The sequence below is a fragment of the Athene cunicularia genome (genome assembly GCF_003259725.1).
Source record: "Athene cunicularia isolate RWA chromosome 5 unlocalized genomic scaffold, athCun1 chr5_part1, whole genome shotgun sequence".
In the NCBI taxonomy this organism is placed as follows: domain Eukaryota; kingdom Metazoa; phylum Chordata; class Aves; order Strigiformes; family Strigidae; genus Athene; species Athene cunicularia.
This window is the reverse complement of record NW_020799101.1, coordinates 1194692-1212639: the sequence shown is the minus strand read 5'-3', so window position 1 is coordinate 1212639 and position 17948 is coordinate 1194692. Positions and strand designations below refer to the sequence as shown.

General features: G+C 44.9%; 1 protein-coding gene across 1 annotated transcript in view; it reads right to left on the bottom strand.

Annotated features, from left to right (window-relative positions):
* TOGARAM1 (TOG array regulator of axonemal microtubules 1) overlaps window positions 1–17948 on the bottom strand; it is a 44180-nt gene that overhangs the window by 11933 nt on the left and 14299 nt on the right. The window contains exons 4-14 of the mRNA XM_026849160.1: window positions 17076–17210; window positions 14743–15039; window positions 12750–13015; window positions 10657–10874; window positions 8538–8638; window positions 5811–5972; window positions 3779–3877; window positions 3183–3340; window positions 1852–2014; window positions 1392–1526; window positions 535–688 (exon numbers count right to left, since the gene is read on the bottom strand). Coding sequence (XP_026704961.1) covers window positions 535–688; window positions 1392–1526; window positions 1852–2014; window positions 3183–3340; window positions 3779–3877; window positions 5811–5972; window positions 8538–8638; window positions 10657–10874; window positions 12750–13015; window positions 14743–15039; window positions 17076–17210 — 1888 coding nt within the window. The remainder of the gene's footprint in view (window positions 1–534; window positions 689–1391; window positions 1527–1851; window positions 2015–3182; window positions 3341–3778; window positions 3878–5810; window positions 5973–8537; window positions 8639–10656; window positions 10875–12749; window positions 13016–14742; window positions 15040–17075; window positions 17211–17948) is intronic.

Below are 17948 nucleotides of genomic sequence, written 5' to 3'. Positions count from 1 at the left end.
AGAGGAGGCTGAGGGGAGACCTCCTGGCCCTCGGCAACTCCCTGCCAGGAGGGGGCAGAGAGGGGGGATGAGTCTCTGGAGCCAAGGCCCCAGCGCCAGGCCCCGAGGGAATGGCCTCAAGCTGCCCAGGGCAGGGTCAGGCTGGCTCTGAGGAAGGATTTCTGTGCAGAAGGGGCTGTTGGGCGTTGGAATGGGCTGCCCAGGGCAGGGGGGAGTCCCCGGGATCCCTGGAGGGGTTGAAGAGTCGGGCTGAGCCAGCGCTGAGGGGTCTGGGGGAGTTGGGAACGGTCAGGGGGAGGGTCATGGTTGGGCTGGGTGATCTTCAAGGTCCTTTCCAACCTGGATGATTCTGGGATTCTGTGACAGTTACAGCTGAATCTAGATTTGGACTAAAAAAAGCTTTTTTTCTTTTTCTCTATTTGCAATCCTTCTGTTTCTAATATTATGTCCATTTTGCTGTTCCTTTCAAAGCGATTTATCAAAACAAATGCCTTCTACACTACCTTCAGGTCCTGGGCAGACGTTTACACCTACCAGTCCTCATCGCCTAAAAGCACCAAGGCTTCGGCCAGTGCCGCCTCCGGCTTCGAGAAGGGCTGCAGTTCTGATGGGTCCATTATTTCTGGGCTATGAGTGACTGATGGAGCCTGCTCTTTAGAGCGCCCTCGTGTCCCAGGAGAAATTTCATCTGCAAAGTCGTGAAGCATAAGAAATAATCGGCATCATCTGAAGAAACTAATTCATTCAAAGGAAGGAACTATAAAAAGTTTGAGGTGAAGCCTGCTGCTACTAGGGGAGCAGGTTTTCAAAAAGACAAGCTTTCCCAGTGACATCCTCAATCATTCAGCATTTTGCTCGTGTGTATTTTTTTTTTTTTTTTCAAACTACCCCCACTTAAAAAAGCCGCAAACACAGATGTAGGGGGTTGTTCCATGTAACAACAGACAGCACAGCAAGACACAAGAGTAAAACTTAAAGAGCCACTTGAGAAATTCTGAAGACCTCTGACCATCACCTGTATGAGCTCCTACTCTGAAAAGATTTCTATTGCGTATTTTAAAGGCATCTCAGTGCCAAAACGTACCCAGAAATGTTTTTCTTGGAGACAGAAGGGAGTCGATTCAGCATTGCATCGTTTAAGTTGCTGAGCAAGTAAAACCCCCTCTCATGTTTCAATCAACTTCCTAACAAATTATAGATGAAAAATGTTTCAAGGGGGCAGTCATGAATTCTAATCCCTTCACCACCACCCCCAAAGTACTGATCTTCCAGAGCACCTCAGGACGGTCCATTGTCCAAATAACCCGTGTTAAACCTGGTTGTGTTTTGGAACTGTCCCACTCCACATGTCCAAATATTTTAACAGTCTTTAGCTAACTCTAATAACTTACCAGAATCCAGCAAGGATGAACATTTTGTCTTCTTCAAACTGGATTTTCTTTTAAATGAAGGATTCGAGGCCATGTTTTCTAATGACAAAGACACACTTCTTGGTGATGTTAATACATCCTCACAAAGATTTACCTCTACAAAATAGAAAGAAATGTCCGAACTACAACAACAAATCAGAAAAAAGGAAAAAACTAGTATTCCCAATCATAATTTGTCTTTTGAGATTTTTCTTAACAACGGTCTTTCAAATATTTCCCATAAGCCCTTCACTCTCCACCATTTGCATTGTAAGACTGACAACAAATGACTAAAGAATAAACTGCAGTCTATAATTAATTCTAGCAATACCTCACATCGCTCTAAACACTCATGGGTTTTGGTAATTATCACAGAATTTAACTTCCATTCCAGAGGCATTTAACAATATATCACTCCTTTAAGACAAACACTAATTCTCACTTTCTGTTGCCGTGTTCTCTGGTTCATTCAGTTTAAGTCTTTCCCAAGGGTTTTCTTCCTTCCCTTCGAGGCCTTTGACTTCCTGATGTTCTTTCTGTTCTTTTTGTTCCTTTTTCTTCCTCCTCATCTTATCTTGGGCAGATTTTGACATGGCAACTTTTAGCTGCAAAAAACCAATGCACACGTTATGATATGCAATATAATACAATGCACAAGTTACCCAATAACTTACTGCCCAGTTTTTGATACTGTCTAAGGTAGGCATGGAAAATTACTATTTTCACCATTGTTCTACAGAGCAAAAGGAAATTATTCACATAAATATTAAATCTCATCCTGAAAAGAGCCGGGTGCATGCCTTCTGCGTGGTAACCAGTCCTGCTGGCAATAAGAAGCAACATTCCAGGTTTAAACATTTAAGGGAAATAATCACTTACTCTAAGATAGCTGACAGTTAGAGAACTAAGGTCTGCAAGACAAGGTCTTCTGTTCCTTGGCAGTATTGTGTAGTTTCTAGAATTTTAACTAACAAATGCACAGGCTGGGCTAACTCACATTTAAGTGCACAGGGGTTTTTTTCAACAATGTCTTTAACAGTGTGATCTGAGCCTAGTCTCTTATACTTTTAAGATGCTTGCAGTTCCTCCTGAAAACTTGGTAACATTTAACACATTCCTCCATTTACTCCTTTGAATTGGATCCCTCCAAGCATTTGTATCTTCAGTGGAAATCGGAAAGCAAACCCACTGTTTATCACTAATTAAAGTTTCACTCATCTTAAAATGTTATTTTAAATGCTTTCAGAAAGGCTTGTGATTATCCTTTCAAGTTTTTAACAATTTGTGTCACGCTTCACTCAGGTAAGTCTTGCTCCATGTTCTGTCAGATGTAGGTTGTATTTACCAAAGCAGCACCACTCCTCGTGAAACCGTACAACTGGACAAATATCCAATGTTTTTTAAAAAACTTATAAATGGAGCTAGATTGCTGTGTCCATCGGAGAAACAAGACATGACCAAGCCCAGCCCATTCCTCCTGCTTCCACGTGTGTGTGCTGTGGCAGTCAGAGGACACTGCCCAGCCCCACTCCCCGCTGCAGCCCCTTCGCCCGGAGGCTTCTGAGTTAGGGGGGAACCTTCTGACACAGCAATTTGCTGTGATAAAATACCCAGGGGGAACCAAAACCAAAGAACAGGGAGAAGCAGCTTGATGGCTACAGTCTGTTTTAATTAAACTTGACTACCATGGCAGAGAGACTGCAAAACTGCATCGAGCTGTGTTCATACACACAAAAAGGAAGCGAGACAATACAGAAGTCGGGGCGCTCTCACCTCTGTCTCATTTTCCACGTGGAGCTGAGCAGCACTGCTCTGCTGGCTGCTCCTCGCGCAGCTCCCTGGCGACGCCTCGCTCTCCTCCTCATCCCCAGTCCCCACGCACGCTGGGCAGGGGCTGGGTGTCTGTGCAGAAGGAGGACTCCCAAAAACACCTGAAAGGCAAATCCCGTTGTGCCCTCACCAACACAACCGCTGTACTCGGCAGAACTTAGGCAAAACTAAAGAAAACCCAAAGGAATTCAAGACGATAAAACCATTACACTATTAGTGCCATGCTATGACACTATTAGTGCCGATTTTCACCCCAAAGTTCTCTTCTTTCATTCTGCCAAGCAGGACGGATGCACGTACACGCGTGCACACCAAGACCTGACCTTCACCACTTACTGCCAGTCTTTGCTGGAATGGAATAGCCAGGAACTGCAAAACTTTCAAGCATAATTCTTATTATTCCCATTTAAACTGGACATCGTTCACAATCTAAAATGTTGCACAGAACCTGTTTTTCATTTTCCCACTCCATGAAGATGCATTTTCCCTCATTTTAATACCGTGATGAGATATAGGAGATAATTTTGATTTTGTAATACCTTTACCAACAATTACAACTGCATCTTCAGACAGGATGCTTGGTGAAATGAAATCTGGATTGTTCATCTCTGGAAAAGTAGGCGTTGACTCTGCAAGACCTTAAAAAAAGATAAATCACAGCACATAAATCATGAAGCTTACGCTTTGGTACATGCTTTCTTCTAAAATGCCATCACACACTGACATCTGAATTTATCACTTTAATGAATCAGTATATTTTCAAGTTACTGAAGTTAACAGGATTTACTAAATATCGATAGCCTCAAAATCATGGAAAGCATATGGCAAACAAAATTCCTGCCAGAAGATCATAAAGCAAACCAATGTTTGTAAGAGGATTTTTAAATCAACTGATTCCGCTGGAAAAAACCCAGAAGTTTCTAAGTCAGTGGAAGTATCACGCTGTTTCTTACATAATTCAGCGCAAATGAATCAAAACAGAATGTGCTAAATTTTGTTTTTCCCCAAGCAGCACTTGATGCTGTTTGCCATAATTATACACTCCCGTGCTGGCTCCACTGCCTGCGGATAAAAATGACAGTTTGGGACAACAGAAGGGCACCATTTGCTTTTGCTATTGAACGTGAACGATCAGCAATCTCTAACCAGAGGAGAGGATTGAGCGAAGCAGCTGATTACCTTCTGGAGAGGGGGAAAATGAAATCCGTGGGCTACTGAACCACCTCTGGTGAGCCACACGCTGGCAAACCACCAGGCCTCTGCCCGCAGCCCCGGCCGCAGCGAGCCGGGACTCGGACAGCTCTGGCACACTCCCTGCCCTTATCTCCACCAGTTTGCCCAAAATAATCACAGGTGAGACACTGACAGATGCCTCTTTACTTTACAAATTACCTGCTTACCTAGTTTCAGTTTTAGAGCTCTCCTTTTTAGGCTTCATGAGAAGAAAGATGAAGTGAAAAGGTTTCTCTTGAAAGCGTCACTTTGTCCTCCCACAAACCCAATCACTGTCCTCAGAATATTCCAAGTTTTAACACTTGAGCACTGTCAAAACTGGCCTTTTGGGATTTTCTGGAATATAATCTTGAGGCTTCACGAGCAATTGCTCTCTTAAGACTGTAAGTGAATGGGCATCAAATACCAGATCTTTCTGGAGCCTACCCCCAGATCAGGACCTTCTGTCTTAACCTCGGCTTCCAGCCAAAAAAAATTACACACTGCCATTTCACGGGCATCAAAGGATAAGCAGGTGTTAACAAAAAAAAGAGAAGTATTTACAAATCTGATTACAGACTTTACTTCCACTGCTCAGCGTCAAATGGTTCACACAAAATAGCACTCCACCGTTTCTATAAAACCTTGAGAACAGACAAAACTGTCCATGTTTAATGTTGAAACAAAAGACAGAATAACCAAAAAATTCTTATTGTGACAAAGATCTTCATTAATCAATGTCTAATCAATGTCTACTTGATTTTTGGTTTATCACTAAAACATGATTACTTGAAACCCTGCGAGAGATCTGAACAAGAGACAGTGAAATCATATGCACCTTAAACTGACTTCCACACTTACTTTTGATGTTCAAAAAAAAAAAAGTTGCTGCTCTATTCTAACAAGTCTATAGCTGGAAAATACATCTGTATTGTGCACACAATTCTGATATAGGGAACAGTAGCTCCAAGGATGCATTAAAATGGCACAGTTAAAACTGAAATGTAAAGTATAATGGTTTAAGTTCCTTAATTTTACCAGCGAACAACAGAGCAATTTAAAACCAAACTTTTAAAGCTGCTCATTTATTCAGACTGAGATATATAACAACTCAGTCCTTTTCTCATGCCATGTATTATCGCTTGACTTTTAATTTTAATTTGGCAGTCTAATTTCAGTTAATGTCAGAAAAAAACCCCAACTTCTTAGCATTAGTATAGAGACTAGAAAAGAGGAAACCCCACTAAACACCTTGAAAAGCATTGTCTCATTGTCTGTAAAACCTGTTTTACAGAAGGCTACAGACAGCCTCGGGTTTTGCCATAAATGAGAGCTCACATGAACAGCAAACTCACAAACCTTTTGAATGCTTAAAATTTCTTTGATGTTCCATATCTTGACTTTTAAAAGTGGTACGTGACACTTCTCCTTGCTTCGTGTCCGCGTAATCTCCGCACCCGTTGCCACAGTTCAATCGTTGGCCAACTACACCAACATTAGAAGTCGACTTATCATCAAATGCTAGACATGAAAATAGGAAAAAAAAAATATTAAGAAAAGAATAGAAATAATTTTACCTATGTACTGCAGGATTCTCAAATAGTCATATTATCAGAGACCCTCAGACGGGCTTCACGCCTTTGGTATGAGCATGTTTGCCTACTGAGCATTTCAACAACAACGCTCAGGCCCTGTTCATTTTTCACAGGCAAAGGCTTTCATCTCCAGATAAACCCAGATGTGAAAATCTAACCCAAAGATTGAAAAATTATTTCTTAGTTTAAATGCTTTCAAAGATGAACAACTGAACACTAAGTAATTCAACACCAGAAGCCAAATTAAGTTATGTCAAGTGGGTGAAAACAGTAAAACACTAGTTAAAACCCAAGGAATGTTTCTATTTATGTACCCTACAAGTTGTAAAACACATTTTTATGTTTGTTGAGACCATTTGTAAAAACAGGCCTGTCCCCCTCATCTGAGCAGGACGTGCCAATGTTATAATTACAGACAATAGAAACTGAGCATTTTTATGCCTGCAAAATGTTCTCAATACAGAATCCCAGAATCGGTTGGAACATCCCTTGCAGCCCCTCCGGCCCAACCATGACCCTCCCCCTGACCGTTCCCAACTCCCCCAGACCCCTCAGCGCTGGCTCAGCCCGACTCTTCAACCCCCCCAGGGATCCCGGGGACTCCCCCCTGCCCTGGGCAGCCCATTCCAACGCCCAACAGCCCCTTCTGCACAGAAATCCTTCCTCAGAGCCAGCCTGACCCTGCCCTGGGCAGCTTGAGGCCATTCCCTCGGGGCCTGGCGCTGGGGCCTTGGCTCCAGAGACTCATCCCCCCTCTCTGCCCCCTCCTGGCAGGGAGTTGCAGAGGGCCAGGAGGTCTCCCCTCAGCCTCCTCTTCTCCAGACTGAACCCCCCAGTTCCCCCAGCCGCTCCCCAGCAGACCTGTGCTCCAGACCCTGCCCCAGCTCCGTTGCCCTTCTCTGGCCACGCTCGAGTCATTCAATGGCCTTTTTGGGGTGAGGGGCCCAGAACTGAACCCAGGAACAGAGGGGCGGCCTCCCCAGTGCCCAGCCCAGGGCTCAGATCCCTTCCCTGTCCCTGCTGGCCACACCAGTGCTGACACCAGCCAGGAACTTGGTTGGTTTCGGTTAAAGAAAGAAAACAACACTAATTACTCCAGGAATCCTTTAAAGGATAATTTCTGCTTTTCCAAATTCTCCTAAAAATACGTAAAATCACAGAAGTCTTTTCACCATCTGCGTGCTCTTACTGCACCCTGCATCCATTCCCCGGGACTGAGCCCAGACGTAACTGCAGGGGCACGACCAAGGTGATGGAACCGCGGCAGCGCCAGCACCCGGAGGGACACAGGCCCGGCCCCAGGGTGCTGCCAGGGCTCCCCCGCAGCACCCTGCTCCATCGCCTTCCCCCTCCCACTCCCACCAGCCCCACGCTCTGCACCGGGGGCCCAACCCATCCCCGTGAGACCGAGGCCTGGACCAAACCCCTTACAAACACATCTCCTGTTCTGACTTTCACAAGTTCTCCACGTTCAAGTGTGGAAATGGGGAGTTTTCTGGATTTGAGCCACGCGATGGGCCGAGCCTGGTCAGCAGCAGCAGCAGAGGACTCTCCTTTCCCCGTTAGTGCTCTGCATTCAGGCTGATTAACTGCCTCAATAAGCAAAATAGATGTGCTGCTCGTTATTTTACACCGAAGGTCAACTTCTCACAGAAGATCTTTTCACATAACGAACGCAAAATCATTAACCTCAACAGGTATTGCTGCCTACGTGCAGCGTGTGCTCTCTGACTTATGCTGCTACTTGAAAAAAACAATTTGCTGATTTATCCTGAGAAGAGTGGCCTTAGCTGAAATGAGGAGCAATAGCTTCAATTTCTGAAAAAAGATGATCAGTCTCATTAGCAACTACTGGTTTTGGAATGTGATGGCCTTGCAAATTCAGGGCCGTAAGATGCCCTCCCATCCTAACTAAATTTTGCAAACTTTTTTGGAAAAAATTCATAGCTGCTGTGGCTGCAGCAGGGTGCAAGGGAACAGTCTTTGGGAAGAGAGGTCAGAAACAAGCTGTGGACACACCTCGCTCCGTTGCTTTCCTCCAGTCAGTGGAATCAAAAGTGATTAAACATAAATAATCATAAACAATCAGTTCCCGCCCGTCACAGAAATCTGCAGGTACCTGTGCTTCACTCTAAGTGTGAAACAGAACAGCATCACTTAACTTCCATTTACCACCAGGAAATTAACGGCTGGCAACGCTCTGACCCTTCCTACTCTCACCCAGCCGGCGTCCAATGACTCTTCACCCACTCTGGCCCTGAATTTTGAAGTGCACATACTCACAGGTGGCATTTGCATCCTGACACAGAAAGGCAGAAACCCTGGAGTGGCCCCTCCCCTGCAGTACCACGGCGTGAGCTCAGCTTGCCCACACAGCACTGAGCAATCACCCGTCTGCGAGTGCTGAAGGGGCACGAGCTCATCCAACAGACCCAGCGAGTTCTGTCCCGTCAGTGAAGCAAGTTGTATGTTGAGAAACACTGCGAAATACCTGTGCTGGAGTGAAGTTCTGCCACGTTTGGGTCCCTGTTTCTTGCTGAAGATAACCTCGCAAGCTGTGATTTGCTGCTAAGTAGCGGGAAGGTGTCTGACCTGTTAAAATATAAACCCAGTGTTTACAGGTGCAGTTCTACACACCAGTCCGAGCCCAGATAAATGACATTTTGTAGCCAAGACAACAATAGATTTCAGTTTCTCCTCCCCAATGTACCTCGTGGACAAATATTTCAAGTACACTTCCACAAATGTTCACACTGAGAAGAAAGAGAAAATTCAATTCAGTAGAAATGTTTTGATGAGCAGGTGCATTATGAAGAACACCGTGAAGACAACTCTTAAGAATAAAGTTTAGACTAGGACTAAATTTAGCCTACATTCGAAAAGCTAAGGAATCGTTTGGCCTAGGGACTGACAATGTGGGTTCCAGTCTGGGAGAGAATGGTGAGTGAGTGCCCAAATCCACTGACGTTTCACTTCCAGAAATGAGACGGTTTCAGCTCAGCGTCTGGCAGACAGACCTTCACCAGGAAAATGCTGTTATCTACAGGACAATCTCCATGCTTCTTTTTTAGAACGATGCATTTGGCTATTAAAGACGAGGGAACCCAGGGCCCTGGGCTGGTAAATATTGTAACATCCACAGGGAAAGGGCAGCTGATCCACTCTCTGCCAGGACTGAAATACCCACAACGAGAAGACTTGAAGATCCTGAGGAAAGCCCATGTGCTAATACCGGTACCAAGCTCCCATTTCTCACCGTAGTTTATCAGTAGATAAACTGGTCCTTCTAAAAGGAAATACACAGAACAAACCGACACCCTTGGTGCCCAATTTTGTGAACAGACAATGCCAATTTCCCATGCTGCAACCCAGCACCCGAACTGCACTCTCTGATGTTTTTATGAGCATTCCAAGACTTTCAATGTCTTCTGGGATATGTTTTGTCACTTCTACAAATTCAGTCTTACTGCCAGATGCCCCCTCTCTTCCGTGACAGTTCAGAATTCCTGTGCCTGTGAATCCTGTGAAACATTAAGCTTGTGTCTCACTGAGTAAGGGAAATGGCATGTTGTACAGAATGTGTCAAAACCTTACTTGGAAGAATATTACACACAGAGGTTTATAGTCTTGACTTTTTAGGTATTCTGGCACCTTAATGTGTTATTTTAAAGATGATTCTTAAAACTGTGATTCAGCAGTAATGCAGACAGGGAAAATGTGTACACAGAAATCAGTTCTGAGACTGCACACCTGTGATTCATTCCACTTTCCCCCGTCCCAGAAACCTTTCTTTTGTATAGTCCCTCTCTTTCTTCCGATTCTGTTAATACAGCTGGATGCCAGTTATATAAAGATGAATTTAGTCCACACAAAACCAGAAGATGTCTTCAGATCAGAGCTACAAGCGGCTTTATCATGGGCTTCGGAAGCAGAAAAGGAGATTCTGTGCTGCAAAATTTGCAAAATGCCTCAAAAACTTTTTTATTTCATTAGAACATGAAATAGTTTATACTGCTCATAACCAACGGGGCCACTGCACTTTACAATCAGAGTAGCATGTATCATCACACAATTTCTTTTTGGAAGAGCTCTGTGAAGGCATTTTAAATTAACAATAGTCTGTCAGTAATACAGTGGAAACATTCTGTGATTCGCAGTAACAAGAAACATCTACACTGTCCTCCTCTTACCACAAAACCCCAACCCATTCCTTCTTCAATTTCCAGGCTGTAATAAGCAAACCTTATTCTTTCTCTTAACTCATTCTCCTTCTTACTCGTTTGTTTGGCTATGGTTCACATACCTTCTAAGGCAGGCTAAAGTCTTAATAAAATATTTACTACCCCTGGCAGTACTTCCCTGCACTGTGTTCCTATGGCTGCACCAGGGAACTCTTCCAAATTAAAAGCCAGCACAAACTTGAAGAATATAATTAAGCAGCCACTGCACAAAGCAAAGTATTTTTAGTGAGGAAAACAATTCACAGATAAAAATCAAGCAATCTTATCTAAAAAAGAGACATTACAGATTTCGCCCTCTTTAATATTTAACTAACAGCCGCGGAATGTGTGTGAGCGTTCCAAAGCCGAGGTACCAGGAGCCCCACTCACGTTATTCTCCTCCTCCGGGGGGCGGCGGGCAGGGGCGAGCTCAGCGACTCCCGGCTGCCGACTCTGCCTTGGCTGGGGGAGCCGGCCTGGGAGGGGGAGTCCACGCACAGATCAAGTTTAAGGGCAGAATCGGGACTTTCAAGGTCTGAAATGCTGCTGCTTAGCTTCGCCCTTTTCTTAGCCGCGCTGTTTCGTAGAGATCTAAGTGAGTTCTGCATCTAAACAGGATTGGAAACAAAACAACAGGTTTTATTCGTTCTTTGGGAAAAAAAAAGCTTTTTTTAGAAAAGAAAGTGTGTTTCCAGGTGTTCAGTTCAGGGGAGTTCAGTGCACACGCCTCCGCTGGGCAACCGGAGTGACCACTGACATAGGTTATGCAGGATTACAACAACCTTTTTCACACAATCACAGAACCATCTCGGTTGGAAAAGACCTTGAAGATCACCCATTTCATGGCTTTACTTCACAATTATCCTGCAAGTAAACACCAATTCACAGCCACAGAGTATCCCAGCGTCATGTCGCAAAACACAAGAACCGACTCCTGCAAAAATACCTCAGCTGCTGCCATCTTTTTTGAGGCCACAGGAAGTGTTTGATGGCTGCTAGCACGCCTAGCCAGAACCTCGGGCTTTTCACAACACAAATCTGCAAAATGTGCCGAGGTGAATCCTGAGAACTGCGCCTAGCAGAGCTCCTGCTCAAATAAGCAGGAAAATCTGCAATCACAAGAGCTTCGTGCTACTGTGTATTCTCTCCTCTTTTTGCTGAATATATTTGATGTAAAAAACCATTCTTCCTCTGTCTGTTTGCCACCTCGAGTTACTTTCAGCAGTGAGTAGAGGATGGAAGACAAAGACAGGGAGGCAAAGCCGATAAGCCCTACTGCAACTGCTCTAAGATCCACAGGGACTAAAGACAGGCCTTGAGATTCAAACAGTTCCCGTGAACTGTGACAGAAATAAGGACGTGTTGGATGGGATGACGCGGGGAAGATAATACCAAATCCAACCACACGTGACTCCCACACTTCTCAGGTAATCGGTGTCCCAGGGTTTTGGTTTGTACTGACGAGGACACTGCGGGTGCAGCTCCACCTCCCACCACCCCTGGAAATAATCCAGCAGGCCTCTGCAGTATCTTCCTCTGACCTAGACTGGGGCAGCTAGTCGCTATTTCTCAAACATCAGAGTCTTAAGCAACAGAGTGGTGGGATCCTTCAGCACGCCCTGGGCACAGGGGTCAGCACGCTCACAGGCTCCCCGACACAGGGGGACCTCGGTGGACAAAGTATTTCACAGAACAGAGAAGGGAGATGCTGGAATAAGTCTGTCCGACAAGTCTCATGGGTCATGCAAGGGATGGATTTTGAAAGGTGTTAAATATTTCAAATATTTTCTAATACTCGCATGGCACACTGAATGTACGTCACCAGCCTAAATGATTACGAGTGGATTTGCACGTACAGGAGGGATGCTGAGCGGCCAAGCCTAAAGCCAAACGTGTCCGCGCCACGTCGAAGTGCTGCAGGTGACAGCACGTTCACACAGCTTCACCTCAGTCTGCCTCATTCTACTCCGTGGAAACATGACTGAATGCTGGGGGAGCTGGGACACGCTGCGAGGGTCCCGGGGACAGTCTGCTCCAGCAAAGGCAGGGGCTGAGGAAACTCCTGGGCTGAGCCAGACAAAACGTCATCAGGGAAGTTACTCGTTATTTCAGACCCTTTGCTGTAACTAGAGAGAGGGTTATTACTTACATCTGGCATGAAATTTAAAATGAGGTCAAGATAATAAGCTGTATGAAGGCCCACAGTTCTGCCTTGGTACTACAATAACCAAAACCATTACAGCTTTGGCTCTGAGAAAAACAAGGGGGATTAAGATGTCTGGAACAGACTTGATCATGCTCCAAAATCAGTATTGATCGCTTTACTTCGTTTCTGCCCAGTGGAATGTCACTGAAGGCCTGCTGCACTGATGACAGAGTCACAACATGTAAGTCAGAAACATTATTTTCTGGCTCTTGTTTAGCAATAAAAAGCTGACACTGCATCAGCTGCTGAAAGCGAGTTTTGTCATATTTAAACCAACCTCTTCTGGGTCCACTTCCTCGCCATCAACATTTAGCTCTGACAGATCAGCCGCAAGCTTCCTGTCCACGTCATTCAGCCACAGCTCCTCACTCTCTTCGTTTCTCCACCTTGTCACGTTTAATTCAATCTTGTCGGGCAGCAGGCTGGCGAGGCGGGGTATGGGGGGCACGGGTCTGGTGCCGTTCAGGCCCCCGCGGGAGGCCGGGTGTCTCACCAGGGTGGGTTTCAGCTGCAGAGGAGAATGTTTCTCCTGTAAATTGTCCCCTGAAGAAGACAGGAGCAGAGGTCAGTTCTCAGGAGGGGTGGCAGGAACACAGCACTCACCAGAATAAACTTCACAGCTCATTTTTATGTCACACCAGAAAGCTCCTTTTACAATCAAGAGGGTGATAAAAAATATACTTACACACGCAATTTTATTTACTGTTAAAAGATTATAGATTCAAAGACATTTTGTTTAATTAATTTGAATAGAACCAGTAAGAACATAAAAATAGCTGCAGCGAGTCAGACAAAGGCCCAACACTAAAGAGTATCCACTCAGGCGTTAGGAACTTCCTCGGTCAGAGGTTTGACCTGCGCTCACCCACCGTCCTGGCACACACTTCCACTTGCTTTATCAAGAAATTCTTGCTTTTGGCATCTTCAGCAGCCTGCAGTAGCCAGATCCACAATGAGCATTAAAAAATTACTTTTATTTAGGACCTGCTGTCACCAAACCCCTTCCTGAGGTCCCTCACGTTACACACGTATGCACCTATTCACGGGTATAAATATACTCACACATAACACACACACAGAGGGAACTAAGTTTCTCAGATGAACAAGCAGACACTGATTCCCTATCTAAGTTTATTTTTATACCATTCATAATTTGAAAATTTTTCAATATTCCTTCTCCAACATCAATTTTCCAAATGCGCCAAACCCTCAGTCCTGAATACTTACTTATGCACATTTTTTGATATTTAATTTTACAGAATCATTAGGATCATTACCAGACTTGCCTCTGTGAATGGTATTTTCTATAAGCCCCTGGCTCTACCTTTCCCATCTCCTGCATTTCAAGTGCTGTTACCAATCTCTTCTACTTTTAGTGTCTCCTCCCTTTAAAAAAATACAGATTAGTGTTTTGCGCAGGTACAAAGATATACTTAGTATCTTTAAAAAGTAATTAACTTTCTCAATTAAGAAAAAAAAAAAAAAGTGGTCAGGAATCAGTTGAAGCTAAACAGATACTAAAGCTATCTATTTTTAACCTAAAATAAGATTGTCTTTAGGAAGTGCTTGAAAGAAAGCAGCTAAATTGTCTAAGCAAGTGTAATCAAAGAAATTTAAAACTATCTCAGCTTAACCAAAGTGTGCCTGAGGTGTCAAAGCCAGAGGAAGCCCAACCCCAGAGAGCAGTCCCTGCCATCGGGTGTCCCTCAGTCGGGGTGAAATCAGCACCAACTCCCCCCGTCAGAGACACAGCTGCGTGCCACCAGGTTTGAAAGGGCTATTCTGAGCCTGGGAAGTTCAACACACCAGTATCCAAAGGCAAATAACGAGGCAAAAAGCCAAAATGCAATGAAAAATACTTTCTTGCACATGTATTAATGAGATTATTAAAAGCAACAGCTATTTCCGTATTGGCTTTCTTTCAAAGCGCGAGGCTTTGGGGTTTGGTTTTGCTGCAGTTTGAAGGCAGCCTTTGCACTGATGTTACTGACAAGAAAAGCAGAGCTGCTGCACATTCTGCTTTATCTCACGTAATGTAAAGACAAAAGGAGCAAAACACGCCAGTATTTCAAACTACCAAAACACAAAGACTTCACTTTTTAACATTAGCCTCCAGTGATGTGAGCAGCCCTTGGAAGCCCAAGCCCCTCAGGTTCCTAACTGCAGCTGAAGCGTTGCACAATTCCCCACAGCAGGTTTCCTGAGCCCTGCTCCAGCCACTCAAAAAGCAAACCTGAAATCTGGTTTCACTGTACCGATGACATTCCTACCTGTATTGTCTCCTGACTTCTGGCCCAGGGGCTGCTTCTGTGAAGCAGGCTTAGGCAGTCCTTCGAAGCTTTTAAGGGGCCAGGAGTTTGAGAAGTTCATGGTGTTATCTTGTGACTTCTGTGGAGAGTCAGCTGGAGAGGAGCTGTGCTTTGGGCTGGTCCTGGGTGACGACAGAGGGTAAGACGGCAGGATGAAGGTGCCCTGGCTTGCGTTAGGACCTTGGAAGGGCATCACATGCTCTGCTTGATTGCAAAAACTTCTCTGGGTCTTGCCGGAAAAATTTAGGCTGGCAGAAACTGAGCAGAGAAAAAAGAGAATAGGACTTGTGGTAATTATTCTCTTTGACAGCTCTTATAATAATAATAATAATAATAATTTACAATTAAATAAGACACCATCTAGACAGTCAAAACCCGGAGGTCAGCATTTCACCCCAGCAGACAGACAAATCAGGTAACTTCATTTTGCATATAGCATTGTCCCTCAAAACATCAATTTCCTTTTCTCTGCATTTGATCAAATGAGTTTAAGCTACTTTGCACTCATGTTTTGAAGAACTATATTTAAAAAAATGAATGATGCAAGTACACTGAACATGACTCTGCTGCTTGCTGCTCCATATTCCAATCCTGCACAGCATAAAATTTGCAAACACCACTCTCAAAACTCTGTGATACGTAAGTACAAATAAAGCACAAATGTTGCAAGTTCCATTTCCTTTTAAAAAACAAACAAACAAACAAAAAATCCAAAAGTTAATATTTTCTGGAAGCCAGTAGGTCAAAAATGGACAGATAAGTGCAGGTTTGGAACTAGACTGTTTTAATTGTTTCCCAGGAAAAGCAGATGCGTGTTCCCTGCACGCGCTCAAGCTTTTAACCGTGCCAGTGAAGAGGAGGAGAAGTTTTAACAAAGTTCCTGGTGGCTCTGGAAGGATGGTTGTGTGCTGGGCCACCTCAGCAACCCTGCTGAGAGAACAGCCCCCCAGACAATTCCACCAGCACAACCAGGAGAACCGGGAGCACAGCCCGGAGTGAGGAGAAGCAACAGTGAGAATCAATCATCTGTGTCACTCCAAAAAAACCCCATTCATTGTGCCTTTACTTATAGCACAAAAAATCCCTTTACAGATCAGATGGCTCCAAGGTCTCTCTTCTGCTCCTGGTGCTTTCCGAGGGTGAAGCATCCCGGCACTCCCCGGGTATCGCGGGGCAGCAAAACTGAGACAGCTACGTCAGGTGTGGGTTGTACTGCTGGAGAAAGGCTCAAGGAACGATAATATCTGGCACAAAAATTGTCAGGGAAATATCTGGCAGGGAAATAAATCAGCAAGTGTGAGCAAAGTAACCTGACAGCCTTCTGAAGGCTGAGGATAAGAGAACATTGACTTTGTAGTTAGAGAGGCAAAAAAGAAAAGAGGAAATGTCTCCTTTCTTCCCACAGGCATGAGAAAAACACAGTACCTAGAGCCCGTAAGTGGCCAGAAGTAAGCAATGTTTCTCCTATCTTGCAAAAAGGCTGTCGGCTCTATCCCTTGTCCAACACACCTGGACCACTCCAAGCAGCTCAGCCCACAGATTTGCCATCGTCACTACTTATTCCTCCGGACAGAGTTCAGTCCTTTACTAGGTGCACATCTGGCATTTTTACTATTATCGCCACTGATGAGCAGACAAGTTTCTGTGTGACCTGATCCACCCCAGGCGCCAGCTCTAGGGCTAAGGGCACTCAGCCAAAGCCCTAGGCTCCCTTTTGAAGGCAGCAGCAAAGGCTGCCTGACACAGCAGCACCCTGGCTCCCCGTCCCACAAAAGCTGTACGGAGAGCACCACAAACGAAAGCAACACTATGAGAATGAAAAGCTCTACCTGCACCAACGTCTCCGGGGCACACCCAGGTCCCTCCCATGGGGCCAGTGAGCGCAGTGGGAAGGAGCAGCCCGTGCCTCCCCCTGCACCTGCTCCTGCCCAGACACCTCGCACACCACCAAAAGGGCCACTGAACCAGTCCCGGGGGGCAAGGCTCAGCCTGGGCCTTGCTGTTAGGGCTGATCTGACCTACACCGATTCTAAAACCCAATTTTTTTTTCCCAAAGAAGTTCAGATTGTGTCACCGCAGCGCTTTTTAACACAGCACGTGGCACGGTCAGATGCCAAAGGCGTGGGTCGCACATTAACCACCACAAATGAAGAGCCCGAGACAGGAGGGAGGCACCAACACGTCTGAAGAGGGACTGAACAGCGCTTTAGTGACAGCTTTTATTTCTCAAGGCAGCATAGAGACATTTTCAAAGTAACATGCACTGACTTATGATACAGTTAGAGTCCATATACCTTTGTCTTGCTGACAGTTATTTAATCCTAAAAATTGCAAATCAGAGTCCACACTACCACTCTTCCCATGTGTCTGTGTGTGTCCAAGTGTTCCACATTTCCCTGAAATTTGCGGCTGATGAGAGCCCATAGCACCTTTCAAAAGAAAAACACAAATAACTAGATAAATACTTAACATACGGTATTCAACAAAAAATACACAGTAATATTTCACAGTGAATTAAGACTCTCTGTTTAAATTTCAATGTAAAATATAACTACTTTCCAAGTATTTAGTTCAAGAGTTTCTAAGCAACCTCATAATGCTGTTCATAGGCACAAAGTGGAAAATGCCTGGCCGTTCTTCCGGGGCACTTTTCCAACTGAGAGCTGTAAGGGGGGCAAAAGGAAAACCCAGCACAAACCCCCTCTTTGAATAGATGACAACAAAGGGAAGGCAACGCCTTAAAAGCCCCAAACCCCGTGAGTTTCTTTAGAGCGACGTCACTCAGGGCGCGCAGTGAGTGACCTTGGCATGCCACGCGTGCCGGCGCTCCTCAGAAAGAGCCAGAACACAACCCACTGCCAAGGGAAGGGAATTCATCAGGCCTGGTCTTGCCCAGCCTTTTCACGTGCCTTTTGGCCATGAAAATACAAATCACCGAGTCTACGTTGCTAGTGTAAATGAAGCGGAGCGCTACACCTATAATCTTTTACAGACCTGGTTTTCAAACCCACGGTATTTTTCACCCTTTAAAACAATCTTGAGAGCTCGCTCTTCGGGGAGTTGTCTACACTAGCTGCTTATACAAAGTAAAAAGAGAAAAATATGCAAACTTGGAATAGATCTGCACGGATCTGCTCTCCTGAACAGCCTGCCACACCTAATTCTGA